The sequence below is a fragment of the Branchiostoma lanceolatum genome, chromosome 1 (genome assembly GCF_035083965.1).
Source record: "Branchiostoma lanceolatum isolate klBraLanc5 chromosome 1, klBraLanc5.hap2, whole genome shotgun sequence".
Lineage (NCBI taxonomy): Eukaryota > Metazoa > Chordata > Leptocardii > Amphioxiformes > Branchiostomatidae > Branchiostoma > Branchiostoma lanceolatum.
The window spans coordinates 10,746,475-10,763,630 of record NC_089722.1 but is presented as its reverse complement, the minus strand read 5'-3'; the positions used below and the strand labels follow the sequence as shown (position 1 = coordinate 10,763,630).

At 42.5% G+C, this 17,156-nt stretch overlaps 5 protein-coding genes across 11 annotated transcripts in view; 1 reads left to right on the top strand and 4 right to left on the bottom strand.

Annotated features, from left to right (window-relative positions):
- LOC136433230 (serine-rich adhesin for platelets-like) overlaps positions 1–2,017 on the bottom strand; it is a 38,970-nt gene extending 36,953 nt beyond the window's left edge. For 3 of the 4 annotated variants that reach the window (XM_066425210.1, XM_066425230.1, XM_066425240.1), the window contains exon 1: positions 1,688–2,016. In XM_066425210.1, the coding sequence (XP_066281307.1) occupies positions 1,688–1,757 (70 nt within the window). In that variant the 5' untranslated portion in view covers positions 1,758–2,016. Of the gene's footprint in view, positions 1–1,687 lie in introns of all 4 variants that reach the window. The other variant, XM_066425220.1, reaches the window with a different exon arrangement.
- A 1,496-nt stretch (positions 2,018–3,513) lies between these two features.
- LOC136433505 (adrenocorticotropic hormone receptor-like) lies at positions 3,514–5,621 on the bottom strand. Of its 2 annotated transcripts, none has more exons than XM_066425800.1 (2): positions 4,799–5,621; positions 3,514–4,488 (listed from the first exon to the last, which is right to left on the bottom strand). In XM_066425800.1, the coding sequence occupies exons 1-2, from the start codon at positions 5,069–5,071 to the stop codon at positions 3,715–3,717; spliced, it is 1,047 nt and encodes a 348-aa protein (XP_066281897.1). In that variant the 5' UTR covers positions 5,072–5,621; the 3' UTR covers positions 3,514–3,714. The 2 variants fall into 2 exon arrangements, with proteins under 2 accessions (XP_066281897.1, XP_066281889.1); XM_066425792.1 differs by having other exon boundaries at positions 3,514–4,491; positions 4,799–5,618.
- Positions 5,622–5,867: 246 nt separating this feature from the next.
- On the bottom strand, positions 5,868–12,127 carry LOC136433428 (importin subunit alpha-1-like). Its single transcript, XM_066425635.1, has 11 exons — positions 12,015–12,127; positions 11,295–11,435; positions 10,883–11,014; positions 10,240–10,424; positions 9,784–9,956; positions 9,338–9,615; positions 8,930–9,055; positions 8,222–8,398; positions 7,456–7,638; positions 6,893–7,048; positions 5,868–6,547 (listed from the first exon to the last, which is right to left on the bottom strand). Exons 2-11 carry the CDS (start codon positions 11,349–11,351, stop codon positions 6,449–6,451), a joined length of 1,566 nt encoding a protein of 521 aa, XP_066281732.1. The 5' UTR covers positions 11,352–11,435; positions 12,015–12,127; the 3' UTR covers positions 5,868–6,448.
- A 62-nt stretch (positions 12,128–12,189) lies between these two features.
- Positions 12,190–14,623, top strand: LOC136433522 (protein DGCR6-like). The gene is made up of 4 exons (XM_066425824.1): positions 12,190–12,439; positions 13,198–13,358; positions 13,673–13,779; positions 14,084–14,623. Exons 1-4 carry the CDS (start codon positions 12,306–12,308, stop codon positions 14,294–14,296), a joined length of 615 nt encoding a protein of 204 aa, XP_066281921.1. The 5' UTR covers positions 12,190–12,305; the 3' UTR covers positions 14,297–14,623.
- The window catches only part of LOC136433266 (uncharacterized), a 48,325-nt gene continuing 45,722 nt past the window's right edge, over positions 14,554–17,156 (bottom strand). For all 3 annotated transcript variants that reach the window (XM_066425295.1, XM_066425311.1, XM_066425304.1), the window contains exon 10: positions 14,554–16,972. In XM_066425295.1, coding sequence (XP_066281392.1) covers positions 15,881–16,972 — 1,092 coding nt within the window. In that variant the 3' untranslated portion in view covers positions 14,554–15,880. The remainder of the gene's footprint in view (positions 16,973–17,156) is intronic.

The following is a 17,156-nucleotide window of genomic DNA, read 5'->3' as shown; positions in this document are numbered from 1 at the left end:
CTTCAATTTGTCTGGACTCATCTCTGGACCGCAGGGAATTCTATAAACCTGCAAAATCTGATTCTGAAGTCGGTCGGAATGTTGTGGGAATGTCTTTCAAGACGGCAGACATTATATTTAAGATTTCACAGGGGAAACGCCGTTATGGCCCGACCCTGACATAGTCTTATCATAGATTATGATCTATATCCTAACCCTCTGGCAATACAGTCTGATTTTAATTACACCGTTGGTTACCTCCATTAAGATGAGAGAAGTCTAAAGTTGTTGACATCTAAGCTTCTGTTTCAAACAATGTCGGCCACCCATAAAGGTTGGCAGATTCTTTCCAAATGTCACTCGTAACCTGAACCACAAAGTTGCAGAGGGCACCACCTGTGTCATTTTGGGCAATGCCCTCAGGCCATGCAAGCCTTAACACTAAAATGCACCTACAAAACTTCCGCGATGCAACAAACAAACGGAAGAAGGAAACGAAGACAAACCCCAAGCTTTACCACTTATGGACACAGATAAACTAGTATTTAGTAGACATACTCTGTCAGAGGTTATTGAGGTATCTCATTGTAAAAGCAAAACTATGGTTTTGACACATCTCTATCCTGATGGGCGCCGGAGAGTCACCACACCAAGATACGTTAATTAAATCTTTATTTCGTGTAATGACGTCTGTTCTTTTGTGCCGGTCAAACCATCTGAGCGAATTTGAGCAAAATTCTGAACTTAGCAAACTGAACCAGTGTCAGGTTTGACAAATGGGAATTCATCATAAAGTGTAAAGGAACACGTACGTATATTTCGTTGTCGCTGCTACAACTTCTATGCATATTTGCTTCCATTCGAGTTTTTTTTTTACTCCTAAATATCTTAGTTGATCACACAGTATACTAGGACTTGTTGTCACATCTTTGATAGTTTTGACGTATGGAGATTTCACGTTGTACATTTTTGTCTTTGACCTCCTTCACTGAATCAATGGTGGGGACTTAGCTGTCTTCGTCAGAAGTTTTACTCTTAATGGACTAGTCTATCGTCTAACATATGGCTATTGCGTTTCATGAATCCACATACACATAACCGTTCAGAGTTTTGGGATGAATAGCTGGTAAACTTTGGTTCAGCGGGTGCTGAAACGTCTGACAGGTTTCAAAATTATCCAGTTGCTTGAGTAACTGTTAGCTTTCGTGTCTTACTACCTAAACCCATCAATCAGGAATCCACAATGACAGCTGGTCACAGTAACTTCAAACACATGCATCGATCATTGTCTGCACTTTATGTTCCTTTTCGTTGTAATACCAGTTTAACATTTATGACAAGTAGGTTCCAAACCCAATGATACATTTTTTTATTCGAAATTTCTGCGATTGGTTTTGTATACCAGTGTTTTTGTATACAGGAATTCAGCTAAGCTGTCAGTTGTCTGTAACCATATGTATGTAACCATATGGTTAGCAGATATCATCATCTGCCTACAATATTTCGCCGTTTCGCTACCACACAGATCAATCATGTAACATAAACAATATTACAAGAAGTACCAGGGTGTATATATTTGCATGCATGCTAGAAATGCAACTGAATGTTACTGTGATTTATTTTGTGTTTAGCCGGTTAATGGCCTGCCTTGTGTAGTTGTCTAACGGAGCACAATATCGAATAAAGCTAAAAGTTGAGCACGGCTTACCTGCGACCACCTGCTGAACTCGGCACACCTGTAGCACCATTGTGAGGACCATTGCTATCCTCAGCAACATGTTGTGAACAAAGTTTGTTTCCTGTTGATAAACGTCACGACAGAGAAGTCGTCACAGCGGCGTTGTCTACTCCGCCTTGTTTCTCGCTAAACGTCCAACTCTTCGTAGTTTAAAAAAAAGTTTCACATGCGGTGGAAGTCTCAGCAGCTCATCCTGTTGCACGTTGTTTCGATTCTAGTTCTACTCTCTATAAAAAAAGTGCGTCCACTGTTGACTCATCAGTTGACTGTTTGTTCAGGACACACCCATGTCTAAGTGACTCACAAGCCTGTCGCACAGGTCGATGGGAAATGATTGTCTAAATAGCAATTATCACGACTTGTGAAGCGAAGATGGCAGTATGACGTCATGTGGGCGGGGCTTGTGCGTGCCAGGAAGAGTCGGAGATGTTATCAGGGGCATGAAATAACACAAGTTACTGCTGCAACCGCCTATTTCCGCGTGCATGGTGCGTATTGTGAAACAAGGGCAAATTTCACTAGGTTGAATTGTTACTTTTCTTTGCAACAACTGAAATACTAGTAGGCTTGGCCATGTACAAATTAATTGGGAACGGTTGTCTTCACTAAACAGTTTTACAGTAGATATTGCATGTGAAAATATAGTAAATCAATTTTCAGCTCTTGTCTGTGATCAGGTGATTCACAAAAAAAGCAGCATATCTTATATCAAGAAAAACGTCTCTTTAGTCACTTTAAATCGTTTCTCCTGCATTGCATGCCCAGAATGATTGTCTGTGATCTGCTTAACTATCATTCCTGTGATCTGCTTAATTACTATTTCTGTTTGACATAGGCCACGAGCATGGTAGTCGTTCTGAACCCTAGTCCCCACATTTCTCTATCTCATAAACCTCACACAACGTTGTTGACGTGATTTTGACAAAGGTATCATAGATCCACAATATATCTGAAATGTGACCATATTGTGGCCAGTCAGTGAATGGTAATTGCAAGGCTGTGTTGGTATCACTACCGCAGGAGTTGTCAATCACACAATCAGCCTACTTGCTCACGGTTTCTTTCTGACGTACTAGCGATTTGAAGCTAAGGCAACGTCTAAAGTTTAACCACGGGTACTCAAACACTTCCTTATCTAGACTGCCTTAGTTTGAGCTCGAGGCGTTCTCCAAAAAACACCCCGGTGTGACAGACAGTTCGTCAGCACAGACTATCGCTGTAAATACATTCTTAATTAACTACTAGTTGGGCCGGTTCTTGTAACAACAGGCTGCATGTATGTATTGTATATTGCCTATATGAATGACTTCATATATAGAACTCGAGCAGAGCAGCCTTTAATTAAAAGACGAACGCATGTCGTAAATCTAGTTTTCTTCTGAAGCACAGTTGTGCTTAGGTCCCAATTGGAAAAAGGGGCCCGCCGGGTAGTTGACGGCCTGTTTTTTACCCCTAAGTCAGTAAGTGGCCCCGTGGGACAGGCTGCGACTGCCGGGCTATTTTTGGGTCCTGCCGCGACCCCGAATCATTTAACCCGGACTTAAAATCAACGCGGGACCCGGTAACAAATAGACACCGTGAGCTGATCGTGTCTTCGGGGCCCGGCCGGGACATAACCCCCTACGGGCACCGGCGCAATCGGGACCGAAGCGCTAGCATTAGCTATCATATTATTCATTGATTTACAAATTGTACAGCACGACATGAAATTAGAAGTGTAGACCCATAACAACGCTAAGATACGGATTATTCTACATTTGCACATGTAACAATCATAAATACAGAAGCCAACAAACTCTGTCTTGAGTTAAGTTTTATTCGATTTTTAGATGTTCACCATCGCTCACACCGTCTTCACACACCTTGAGAGGATGGTAATATACAAAGATGGATAGGTGAATGTACACTTTCTACGTGTGACCCTGCACTGGGCTTATTTTGATATTCATCAGTTTGACAAGTAGCATTTGTGTGAATTGACAATATTTGCCACTGCTCTACCAGACGTCCACTTTGTTTTGAAGGTTGCATGGCAGCAGCCTTATTACAGCCTCTCGGACTTTCTTCAGTCTCAAGCTGTAGATGATTGGGTTCACAACAGAGCTGATGGCTAGAAACAATATGCCGAACCCCGCATTTCGACCTCGATTCACGTCCATATTGCACATTGCAGCTGTGGCAAATTGGGGAACCCAGGAGAAAAGGACGACCACGATGATGATGATAACTGTAATCACAGTTTTCAGGTTCACGCTAGGCGGCGAGTCTGCACCCTTGGCCTTGTATCTTGTTGTGAACCCAAGATGACGCCAAACCACGCACAGTGTCGCTATGTTAGAACTTATGATAAAGATAGCTGGGACGATGACTAATATTCCCATTAGTAAGTGAGGACACACAGGACCAATAAGAAGTGCGCAGAGTCCATTCGAAGAAACACATCGTTTTCCTGTGACGATTCCTACAGCCGAAAACGCTCCACTCCACAGCCATGTCCACAGAACAAAGATGGTCAACTTAGCGCGACTTGCGAAGACGGACTCGTACGAAAAGCCGTGAAGGATAAACCAGTACCGCTCTAGAGCCAGGACCAGGAGGCTGTTTACGGAATAGAGGACGGAGAAGAAACGAAAAATTTCCGTCACTGTTGCCCATGAGGTATCCAAGCAGACGGATCCGAACACGGTAGCGACGGTGCTGACAATTGACACGCCTCTGCAGACGTCGGCCATAGCGAGATTAGCAAGCAAGATGTAGACAGGTTTCCACAGCTTCTGAAAGGCAATAAAGAAAATAGGTGGGTCAAAATCTGTGTTCGAAAATAAAGCTAACAAAATTTGGGTCGGAAAATAAAGCTAACGAAATTCGGGTTAGAAAATAAAGCTAAGCGTTTACGATTAGATTTATAGAGACTGACAGTCAGTAACATTATGACACACTACAAGTCAAATGCGTTTCCTTTTCAAATTGTAAATGCGCTTTTGATAGATATCCTAATGTCTATTCTGTATATCCAGGAAAATGAACTAACGATTAGCGTGAAAAAAACAATGATAATTTCTTGATTAACAAACACCTCACCCGTTTCCTGGCTGCTAGAATTGCCACAATAATGGTCATGTTGATCAAGACAGCGATTATTCCCAACATCAACACAACGTTGAGAAGGTGTCTGTTGTATCCACGCGTGCTGCTTGTGACACTGTCGTTGTGACATGACAAGGTTACATTGTCTACAACATTGCTTGGTCTCACGTCGTCCAAGAAGTCCAGGCCTCGTGTAGTGGTTGACATCGTTGTGTTGGAAGTTGTAACGTTCATGGACCGATCACCGCTGCTTTCACCCACAAGCATGGTACAGACAAGAATATTTTACCTTGTGCCCCTGTTACTATAATTAAACCAAGCACGAGCAACGGGCAAATTACGACCTGTTCAACCTGTCCAGAAATAGCTGAAATTGAAATGGACCATTCTGATTCAGATGTCTTGTATCACCTCATCACAATGTCTTCGTGCATTTGAATGCGGAGCGTAAAATTGTTTTATCTGCTGCCTACACTTTAAGTCTGACTAAAATCGCGCTCCTAACGGCCGGCCCGACGGATACCGCCCCTATAGGGGTCATTAACCCCAGCCAGCATGTAAACACAGGCTAACTACACCTAGAGTTGAAAATACCTCCTGTGGCAAAATGTCACCTTGTTGACCATCTTATCTTTATCCATTGAAAAAGTCGAGTAAATTATCCCCTTATGGATTTTCCATTAGGGTCCCTCGAGAGCCTTGCCCCACTGATAATAGCTGAGTCATTCCTGCAGTTAAAAAGTCGCACCATTTGAAAGACAAACGAAATGAGTGCTGAAGCCACATCTGCTTGGCGACTAACCCAGCCAGCTCTCACGTTAAATGATAGAGAAAAATGATAACTTAAATCTGAATACATTTGGTATTAATAATACAAGTACGAGTATGTTCTTTTGATTGCATATTGGTGTGCTTAAAAAACCTGTTTGATCCATAATGATAATGCACTGGCGAGTTTTCATTAACATGGGGAAATGTAAACTTATGGTGTAAGTCGTGACCATGGTATTTTGAGATTTACCATGTGCTACTATGAATATCAAGTAAAAAGTACTCAAGCCCATTGCCATTGATCTACAGTGTTTTAATATAAATTCACTTTGTAATTGCTTGTTTACATAAATGCTACAGACTTTCTTGCTATTACATAATGTCTCTATCTAGTCACTCAGTTCTTTGTATAATGTATGATTCAAGAAGTTTTCACATTCACAAAGATTGAAATAGCGACAGCATCAGTACAGACAGAGTTGAGCACCAATACAGACTTTTCTGACGATAAGATGAAATATGTACAGTATAGCAGAGAGTATGTTCAGACATAACATTTATGCAAAAATAGATCACTTCTGTAGTTCTGAGGAATGTAGAGAAGTAATTTCATTGTGAAATATGTATATCATTTGTGTAAAACTCCTTCCCATGTTTGGTATTTTTTCCACATGTTGACACAATTTCTGTCCTCGTTCCCATTATATGTACCTGTTGGGACTCTTTGATTCCTGAACATTCGTCGTGATTCCTTTCTGGCTTCATGTGACATTAGACTGCATTACAACAAGGAGGGTGTTTCTTTACACAAACTTTTTATCATTTTGGCATGTTTGTGTCTTTGGTCCATATGACATTGGCACTACTGGTGGCTCAGAAGGAAAATCCCCCCTGTGGGACCTCTGCAGATGACTGGGTGAAGTTGTAGCCTTCTGCAGTGCTCTCAGGGGCCAAGTTCTCAACTTCATCTCCCTGGAAATAAAAACAGATTCACAATAATTCAGTATTATACAGGCGTTATGGATATTATAGAGAAGAACAGTCATGTGAGAAAGTTTATATTGTAAGGTGCAGGGAGCTACTTATTAGATTCCAGTTTTGACAACATAAGGGAAGACCTCCATCTCCTCAACCTACACAGTGTCAACCCGAAAGACAGGCATCTGACGGGCTGGCAACAAACCTCCACATTTATTTGCATCCTTGTCCAATGGGGAACAACAGGATAAAGAGTGAGTGTGTGTGGTAGTCTAGTAGCCAAATTTAATGTTTTAAAACCTCACTTGAAAAAAAAAGAGGAAAAAAGGCTATGCCTACCTCTCCTGAGAAGTACTTTTCTATGAGCTGCAGGGCGCTCTGGTAGACAGACTCGTTCTCGTGGTTCTGCAGGGCCTCGATCTTGTCGATGCCTCCGTACTCCTCCACCCACACACAGATCTGCTCCACGTGCTGCTGACCAAGCTTCTCAGCAGCCTGAACACAAACACCACTGATTAGAAAACCATAGATTTTGCTGGTGCCATGCTTCAGATAAGGTAATGCTTAGCGTCTGCATCGTCTGTTACAACAAACACACTATACTGCTCCAATTCCAACTTAGCCTTGGAAGTTGGAACCATCCTTTCTAGTTATTGCTGACTCTCCCTTTTTTGCTTGGTAAGAAAGTGAAAAGGGAGAGCCAGCAGTAACTATGGAGGAATCCTGGATGTACCAAAGCTAGCTCTAAGGCTGGCTATAAAAGGTTGAAAATTCCGATGACACAACATACTTTAAATTAATAGACTGTTACTTGAATTTGACATACCAGTGCAGCCAAGTATCTACTAGTACTTGTTGTACCATTTAAACAGACTCAAGGATTTCTTGAGAAATGGACTTACAGTGAAGATGTTTCCAATGGCGTCCAGGATGACGAGGACGATCTTGGACTCCCTGACGACAAGCATGTCACACAGCGGCTTCATCACACCAGCGTTCACCAGCTGCACAATCTGCTCCACGGAGCCCCCCGAGGTGAAGTTTGTGATGGCCCACACAGCTTCCTTCTGACTCTTGTAATCTCCCTGGGAACAAAGCAAGATCAACTGTCACAAAAAAATTCTTGTATGATCTCAAATGTCATCAGACTACTGATATGTTTGGAAAATTTAAGTCCAGTGAAGAGGTCTAGGACTCTCATGAAGAATAGTTTAAGAATTTACATCTGCTACTATCAGTACTCAGGATTCTAGCTTGTGCATTTTAGCATTGCGGGCCACCACGCTATTATTGATGATCACCACACTGAAAAATATCAGTACCATTACGCTTTTTTTTCAACCAGCGTAATGGTACTTTGCAAGAATTTACTTGTCTGATAATTTTTAGTCCTACCAGACACTGGGACAGCATGAAAACTGATTGACATGCCAGGAAATTGATAATCAATAGAGCCTATTGGGAAGGAACAAGCAGTTTTTAGTGCTTAAAATGGTCTGCTAAAAGTATGATAAGACAAGAACACACCTAACCCCCGCATCACATCATCCCCCCACCCCGATTTTTGGACCCCTTGTCTATAAATCCTAGCTAAAACTTAAAAGCCTGGATGGGTGCCATCCTACACACCAAGACGTGTCAAAAGAATCTATCTGATCAGTACACCACCTTGTGCAGCACCTCCAGGAGAGGCTGGGTGAGCCCTGCGTCGACGACTGCCTGGATCTGGGTGGTGTTCCCTGCAGTGATGTTGGAGATGGTCCAGGCCGACTCCTTCTGGATGTTGTTCTTGTGGTGGCGCAGCAGCGCAGGGAAGCAGGCCAGGGCACCTTGGTCCAACACAGCCTGCCAGGGAACAACAACTAGTCAGTTTTCCAGTACCCCAGAAGCCCAGAGTACATGTAAGGCTTAACGATGAAAAAGTGAAACCATCTGGCCGACTTACACAGCCACCTAGTATCGCTATTACGGAGCAAGTCGATAAGCTGCCTCGCGTGTACTCTGGGCTTCCAGGGTAATTTTCCTGTGCCATACTAGGGTAGTGGCAACAGTAGACATAGATCAATGCATTGTGCATGATTTGCAAGTACAAACAGTAGTGTAAAAACATGAGCTGTTATACACCTTAACTATACTAACTCAATTCATATCTACCATTGTTAAGAAGACTATACTGTGGAAACACAAGTTATTGCTCATAAAACAATTCTGTGGCTAAAACAAAAATAGAAAAGCAGCTTGAAACATATCTGATTTTACTTGGATAGGCATTACATCACCATGCTTGTACACTATTCCATTTATATTGATTATCATTCTGCTTGTAGAAACATTACTTCTTTTTCATCTGTAACAAAACAAACTAGCAAGCCAAACCTGAGTTTGAAGGTCATTTCCTGTGACAATGTTGCCCACGGCCCGGAGACAGGGTGTCTGCACAGACAACTCCCCACACCCCAGCAGCAGGACCAGTCTGGGCACCACACCAGCATCCACCACAAGCTACAAAAGGAAAGTTTCACCCATTGAATTACACTTTAAAGCTTGCAAAATAGTGTTATGAGAATTGTGCTATCCTATTTCAACTTTATCTTACTAGTACTGCAAAGCTGAATCACTTAAGGTTATTTTCTTGGTTGAAGGCCCAATCTTCAGTGTCTATGAAGAACTACAGCAGCAACTTGAGCAAGGGTTCTAAGTTTGTCAGTGGTTTGTGCATTGTTACAATAATTAGAATTAAAAAAAACTCTTGGAAGTAATCTCTGATTGAAACCAGTGTGCTACCTGGATGCGACTGTTGTCCCCATCAGATAAGTAGGAGATAGCCCAGCACGTGTCAGCCAGCACCTCGCGGTCATCATGGTTGATGAGAGTGGCGAGGCATGGAAGGATCATCTGGATGGTGTCAACCGGAGGAGGGGGGTTCTTGTTACGGCACAGATTGGACAGCGTCCAGGTCAGGTTACGCAGGAAGGCGACGGCCGTGCCCGGATTGATGAGTGCCAGGAGAGGCTGCACCACGCCCGAGCGGATCACAAAGTCTCGGAACTCTGCTCCATCCCCTGCACGTGAGAGAGTGTGTTTCAATTTTCTGTGGTGTCAATCTTAAAACACATTTTCATGATAGAAGTTTGAACATAAACATGACTTTTATATAGAGAGAGCAAACTATGGAAATCGGGGAAAAAGACACTTGTACTAGTACAGTACTACAACTGAGGACGACTTGCCTGCAATATTGCCCAGTGCCCACACTGCCTGCTCGGCCACATTTTTGTGCTGGGAGGACAGCAGGCCGATGAAGGCCGGCACACCACCTCCCTCCACCACGGCACGGGTCTGCTCCGATGTTCCTGAGGCGATGTTGGTCAGGGCCCAGGCAGCCTCAAACTGGATGGAAGGACTGGACAGAAACTCAGCATTAGCACCAACATGGCTTTCTCTGGCAGAAATATGTAGATTTGCACACAAACATCAGTTTTTGTCAGCGACCACTTTTTCAATGTTTTGTCAGCCATCATGGTCTGTGGATGCCTGCGACATGAAAGGACTTTTGGAAGTGCAGCATCAGCTTCAAAGGCAAAGACAAAGTAGAGTAACAACAAACTCATTAGAATGTAATGGATTTGCTGTTTAATCATCAGTTTCACTTTCATCAAAACAAGATCATCATGTAGAGTACTCACTTGTCTTCATGTGAGAGAAACTCCACGAACTTGGGGATGACATTGGCCTTGATGATGTGGCCAATGGGAGGGTTGCGCTCCCGGGACAGGATCTTCCTGGCCCCCTGCACAGCCAGCAGCTGGTCCTGAGGACTGTTGGAGTTGATACCCTGGATAATCTCATCTACAGTCATGAAGCTGGGACCCTGCAGGGAAAATTAGGCCGGATCAGATCAGAGAAATAGACTTAGATAGCCATAGATAGCTGATAAGTCCTATCTGAACAAGCAATTGTGACGTGAATATTTTTCAACATCAACAAAGAAAGAGGGGAAGAGGAGTGCCGCACCCTCATTTGTTAGCCATGTGCTCCCTTACCCTGGGGAGCAGATTCTCTGACAAGGATAAACTTTTGACCAGGGATGCTACTAGGCCACAGGTAGCCACAGTATTCCAGTGTGACCTGTCTGATTTCTGCCCCTCGGGAAGTCTTATCAATATTCTCTGGAACTCAACACACCATCCCTGTTTCGTTGCTCCACTCCCTCACAATGCTCCCCCTTGCACTCTTTTCCAAGAAAACCCCTGCTCGAACTTCTGTTACGAGCTTGAGCTTCCATTACGAAAAGCCATTCATATGGTGAGGACCTTATTTTAAAGTTACCTGAGAATTGGAATCCTTGAGTGGACTTGTGGCGTCCTCCGTGATGGCCACATTCCTACGCTTCAGCAATGACTCATCCTTCTTGGCCTTGCGAAGCTCAACGCTAGTCTCATTCCTTCTCCTGCGCAACTCCTATTTGGTTTTTGGAAAAACATACCGGCATTGATGTATTTACAGAAGCTCATGACAGAATGTTTCATAAGTTGCTGAAATATTTCCCAAGACCTTGAAAAAAATAATATAATCATAAAAACATAATTCTGTTTTATGTAATTTGCAAAATTGTATAACATTTCGTCCAGGAAACATCATCTTTAGACATGATATACACTATGATAGCTTGGGATGGCAGACCCCAATCTGGCATCCAGGCTAACACTATGATTACCAGACAAAAGAAAATATTTCTTACCGAAGAATCACGGCCCTTGTTCTTGAAAGACTTCAGTCTATTTTCCTGAGACGGCATCTTTGATTATCGGTATGTAGAGGATTTCCAACAGTAACACAAACAGTAGCGATAGGATGTTCCTCAGTCAGAACTACAATTTGCCTGCAAGCAACAGAAATATATGGTCAACATTTTTGGTGGTTGAATCTTCAAGAATAGAACAAAAAATCACCAAGGTTTCTCTCTCAAGTTTTTCACGAACGTTTTAAAGGTTTCGTTGAACCTCCTTGGCAAAACAAATTGATAAATTTTGTTCATTATGGACGACCAAAAGATGGCTGCGTGTTCGTTGAGATTCAAATTAATTTTCTGACTCAGACACTTCGCCATTGTTACAGATAAAGGGCGTCATACACACGCAGTAAAGCACCTTATCCAACGAAAATGATCAATAAGTAGCTTTTGTTGTGTAAAACACCATAGATTTCTCAAAGATATCATGTATTTGTCGATAAGGTGTGAAAAACCGACAGCAAAGTGAGAAAAATTTGTAATCCATGCCATGCCAAGTTCGGTAAATTATGTTCAAAATACCGACCTTCTACATACATTTTCCCACCAAACAGCAAACTAATCACAGTGGGGTGTTTCTATAAAACCTAGAATACAGTTTCATCGGGGAAATCAAAGTATTTAGGAGGTAGAGAGGGCAAAATCACACCAAAATGTCTACACACGCACCTTCTCTCTTGTGTGGCTGCTCGAGACCTGACGCTATCGTGGACAGCTGATTTTAAATATCCCGCGCTGAGGATGTTTGATTGGTCAAAGTTATCGACCTGATCAAAGAAGAAGGCCTTCGATTGGTCCATTCGTACAAATCTACTATTTGATTGGTCAGTTTAAAAAACTCAGTCGTTGGTTTAGAGTTACAAACTCACGTTCTGTGCTCTCGCGAGATGGTATTCTGAAAAATCCAATATGGCGGCGGTGGTCTGAAAATTTTCTGACAGCTGACGATGAATCTTCGATATGAACTTATATAAGGACATTACTCCAGAGTATATTCCTTCTAGGGGGTTTGAAGACATCCCGGTGCACCAGGCAGGGGATAGACGTAATTTTTTGCACAAGGAGCTCCAGATAATGGTGGAGGATATACCGGAGTAAGCACCCCCCTCCCTCACAGTAGTAAAAACTTTTTTGCAAGCTGAATAATTTTTCGGAACTTCTTGTACAGCTATCAGTTTTATAGGCGAGGAATAGTATGCTAGAAGTCACCTTCAAACTCACAAGTTGCAGATCGGGTGAGAAGGTCTATTGCAGAATATCAGTAACAAAGTTATAGCCTAAGATACGATTTAATTTGAAAGGAAATCAGCTTCAGAATGCTGTGAAGCTGAGAACAATAGAATATTTGGTTTGTGTATCTACCATCAGTAGCGTCAATTCTTACGAATATAACACAGCAGTTTCTTAAAATCTCCTGTATCAGCACGATGCTTGTCGTTCTGTCGACTGATATACTTGATTGAGAGGTTGCTTTTAGCTGACTGGCTGAATGTCAGTATATATAAACGCTAAATTCGGAGGGCCGGCTACGTAATAAGCTAAATTCAGAAAGCCTCCCTACGTTCTACGCTAAATTCAGAAAGCCCTCCCTACGCTCTACGCTAAATTATGAAGTGGTTGGCAACGCTCTACGTAAAATTAAAACAGCCAATTACGCTCTACGTAAAAGGGGCATGCAGGCCCTCATAAAGTGCTATTAAAGTATACCCCATAACTTCATTGGTTTTACCATAGCCTGGGTGCCAGCCTTTTTAGCTTTACTCCACTTGAGCTAAAAAAAGCTAGCACTCAGGCTAGTTTTACCACACATTAGGTACATTCTTTGTCCACAGTTCAATATGTCTTTACACAGGCGCTATCAGAACAAGTTGCCGGAGTCCCTGCTGTGCACCCTGGCCTCAGCCCTGATGGACGGGATGGTGTTCGACATCGTGAGCAACCTGGAGGAGATTCAGCAGGCCACAGAGAGGAACCAGCTGGATATCAGAACAAGGGCCACCAACAAGCAGAAAGGTAAAGACAGATAGTTTGAGTTTATAAACACCACCAGTAACCATGATGGTCTATAGTAAAAAAATTATACTGTAATTCACTTTATCTTCACGGCAGCAAAATTTCATGGTGTAAGGAAAATAGACATGATTTTCACTGAACTTAAACTTCAAGGCAAGTGATTTACAGAACGGATGTGTGAAGGAATCATATATAATAACAACAGGTTTTTTTTCAGCAGTAAACATAAATTTAAGTTACAGTGAAAGAAACAAGAATTAATATTGTTTTATGCTTTACTATATTTTTCTTCAAATAAGTTTCTGTTTGTTCAGCAAAGAGACTAGAGATGGCCAAAAAGCACCGTGAGGTTATCCAAGCCTGCCAGGGGGACCCACACCTACTGAGGAGTGTAGAGACCACCAACAGGAGGGAAAAGGAGGTGCAGAGCTTTTCTGTTATCTTTGCTTCTTTCTATGATACAGTAGCATCATTCTTAGCTCTAAGGGGAGACAAGTGGTAAAGCAGATTTATATCACCTATTTTGTCTCCCCCTCTATTCATTGTAATGGTGAATTCAAATATAGAAATGCAATTTTTTTATAACTAAGCATCATTTACCATTCAGTGTTTTGTAATTGAGAATGGGTAAGAGGGTGAATTCTGCTGTCTCTGGTTGCATTTATTTAGAAGCATTTCCACTCAGTTTTCATAGTAATTGGTGGTGTTATTTGTCTGTCCGGTAGGAGCTAGAAGAACTCCTGAGAGAGGAGATGAGTCAGGTAGACAAGGAGCTGATTCTGGAGATGGACCAGGTGGTTCTTGAGCAGCAGAACACGCTGAGTAAAGGAGGTATCCCTGGTTTCACCATCACTACAAACCCTGAGGAGGTCAGACTGCAGATGTACCTGCTGGAGTTCATCACCAGACTCAGTACAATGGAGATACCAGTCTCATGATAGTACTGGGGGTCCCAGGACTAGTGCTCATAGAAATGCAAAGAAATGATGAAGAGTGCAGCAACAGATAAAAAACTGTGGTGGAAAATGACGCCCGCTGCAGTGTTATATACTGACATGCAGTGTTAATGATGATGATGAAAGAAAGAATTGCAGACAAGCGGCCGGCGTACATGAATGGTTTTGAAGTACATGTATACACAATATACATATGTCTGGCTGTATGTACATTCAACTGATTATTTTTGAAGCAGTAGGAAATTCATATTTACACACTCATTATTATTTATTTGGAAAGGCAATAAACAGAAAGTGACAATGTTAAAACGATGTATGATGTCTTGTATATAGAGCAGTGTTATATATTGTACTGACCCTGTCTGTTGCTCCTGACTAAATTGGTGCTTTTTAATATTTTATCAGTCTGTTTGTTACATTAACTTGGATACCTTTACATACAAAAATAATTGAATTTTCCTGGATAGTAGTTTTCATATACTCCAGCTAGCTAGTTGATTGCTCTAAGAAAACCTATCTTGGGTGTATACAATATGATGCAGCTTTGTAACATCTACATGTACTAACATGATTCCACCAGGGTACATAATTCCGCCACCCTGAAAAGATATGTTGAAAAAGATCTCCGACCTAACGTCCCCTAGTATAATGCACTCTATCTAAACTGTGCATACCTGGGGGGTGCTGTACTAGAGATATCTTAAACCCAGTGTTTTTCAAAGTGCCGGATTTATGTAACCTGAAGAATTAATGTTAATGGGCGTTACATCTTGTTATCTAATTTGTATTTGATTCTTCACTCAAGTTCATTACTTTTCCTCCCTGTCACAAGAATCAACAATGGAACCAATGGCCATGACTAACAGGATTACTAATGTTTTCATTAACATTAAAGTCCAAAGACAGAAAAAATTGTAAACTTGATAGTAATGAGACAGGCAGTATGTTTCTGAATAGAATACATGTACTGACCAAACATTCTCCTGTGTGATATCAGTACAGAACTATTTATGGTAATATGATGGTCTTGAGTATGCTATCTGTTGCTATGAAGTTTAGCTCTAGAATCTTAACATTGTTTTGCAAACTTCTCTGTTACAGCATGTACATAATGTGTACAGTTATCAAACCATTACCAGATTTATAGTCTTTCTACTCTGCAAGTTGTATGATTCTCACACTGTGGTCTCTCCAGACCAAGTTACAAGGAAGGAGTAGTAGCCAAGTAGAAAAAAAGCCCATCAATTGGTCCTTAGGGATCATGATACAAGAAATGTATGGGCAAGCAGCATATAGCTATGGGCAAAAGCATCATCTACCGGGTTACAGAAAAGATTGTCCATCGTCAATCTAGGAGATCTCAGGGTCACTACTGCACATTGATGGCACTCCCGAGGTGTACCCACTCTCCCTCTCTCCTTTCTCTGTGGTAGAACCTCTTCTGATGACTGCTGCCTGCTGTTCCCTTGGACTGCTTGGACGGCTCATTTCTGAAGATGGATTATCGATAGTCATTTCTTCAAGTGGGGAAGGATTGCCACTATTACTGTTATAGGTTTGAGTAAGTCACATGAGGCTTCCCCCATGAACATCCTCAGCTTCACTTTCATCTGGAACCCCTGATATGTAAGCGCTGTCTTTTTTTGATGGTTGATCAGCCCGACTGGTTTGTTTGATGGAGACCTCTTGGTCTATATGGTTTTCATCTGTAGTGTCTTCTGCAGGATTTCCAAGCTCTTGTGATACCTGTCCTGGTAGCTGGGGACATGAATCCTCCCCACCATGGACTCCACTGTCCCTCTGTAGATCCCTGAGATGTTGGTTGTCCTCTGGGGGATCAACCCTTTCTTCAACCTCCTCAGGCACTCCAGAGATGTAGGCACTGTCCTTCTTTGAAGGCTGTGTAGCTGGCCTAGCCTCTTGGGTGGACGTGGGGAGGTTTGGATCCCTTGAGTTTTCACCCCTTGTCACTTCTGTCACAGCTTGATCTTCCAGCATGGCTGCTGTTGTTTGTTCTTTTGGTGGTTTTGATTTTGTCTTTTGCTTCCCTGGTGATAACACTTGGGCAAACCTTGCTTTCACATTCTTCCGTAACTTGTGAAGTTTACCGGCAGGTTGTGGTGGTGGTGGTGGTGGAACAGGGGGGTTTGCTGCTGCACCCAGGTCCCTGCTGTTCTGTTCAGGCCCCTCTGGGTGCTCCGAGTGGTCATGAGAGGCCATGTCAGTAGGTGGGTTACTAGCTTGAGAGGATTCTTGGGCAGGGTGATCAGGCACTTGTGTGGAGAGACCTGTTTGATGGGATGTTTCCTGCAGAGACGGTGGATCTGTACCGGGGTGTGCTGGCATGGATGTTTCACTGGTACTCTCCTCTGTGCACAAATGACACCCTGTGCAGGCATCATCAGTATGACAGCTCTGGCCCTCCATGTGTACTTGACAGTTTTGACAAGGGCAGACATCCTCCACGGGATGTTTGCCATTCATCTGTGCTGACCCTGTCTCCTCTGCACACTGGCTCACAGGGAGGTGGGAAGTTGTAACATGCCCACCAACTGCCCCCTGCAGGTTCTCTTCATGGTCACTCCCACCATGCTCTGGATTGTTGCGGCAGTACCATTCATACACCAGCTCCCTGGTAGGCCTCCCCTGGCAACAACACTGCAACAAGAAGAAAGTGACATGTTTCTTAAAATTTATCATTGCTGCAGCTTAATTAAGTGTAATTGTATATAACATATATGCTGTTAGGTGTAAAACTGTTTAAAAGATGACCTAATAATATTTTCAACTTAAGTCAAATGCAAGAGTTCCTTTGTCTTTGACAAACTCAATAGAATCACTC

Bases quoted from the DNA above. Each gene is read 5' to 3' on its own strand.
- LOC136433505 (XM_066425792.1), bottom strand. From the start codon at position 5,071: ATGCTTGTGGGTGAAAGCAGCGGTGATCGGTCCATGAACGTTACAACT. The intron at 4,492-4,798 runs GTGAGGTGTTTG...ATTGCCTTTCAG, and splicing joins TTCTAGCAGCCAGGAAACGG to AAGCTGTGGAAACCTGTCTA.
- LOC136433428 (XM_066425635.1), bottom strand. From the start codon at position 11,351: ATGCCGTCTCAGGAAAATAGACTGAAGTCTTTCAAGAACAAGGGCCGT. The intron at 10,425-10,882 runs GTAACTTTAAAA...TTTTCCCTGCAG, and splicing joins TCAAGGATTCCAATTCTCAG to GGTCCCAGCTTCATGACTGT. The intron at 7,639-8,221 runs GTGGTGTACTGA...CTTTGTTCCCAG, and splicing joins TCCTGGAGGTGCTGCACAAG to GGAGATTACAAGAGTCAGAA.
- LOC136433522 (XM_066425824.1), top strand. From the start codon at position 12,306: ATGAACTTATATAAGGACATTACTCCAGAGTATATTCCTTCTAGGGGG. The intron at 12,440-13,197 runs GTAAGCACCCCC...GTCTTTACACAG, and splicing joins ATGGTGGAGGATATACCGGA to GCGCTATCAGAACAAGTTGC. The intron at 13,359-13,672 runs GTAAAGACAGAT...CTGTTTGTTCAG, and splicing joins GGCCACCAACAAGCAGAAAG to CAAAGAGACTAGAGATGGCC.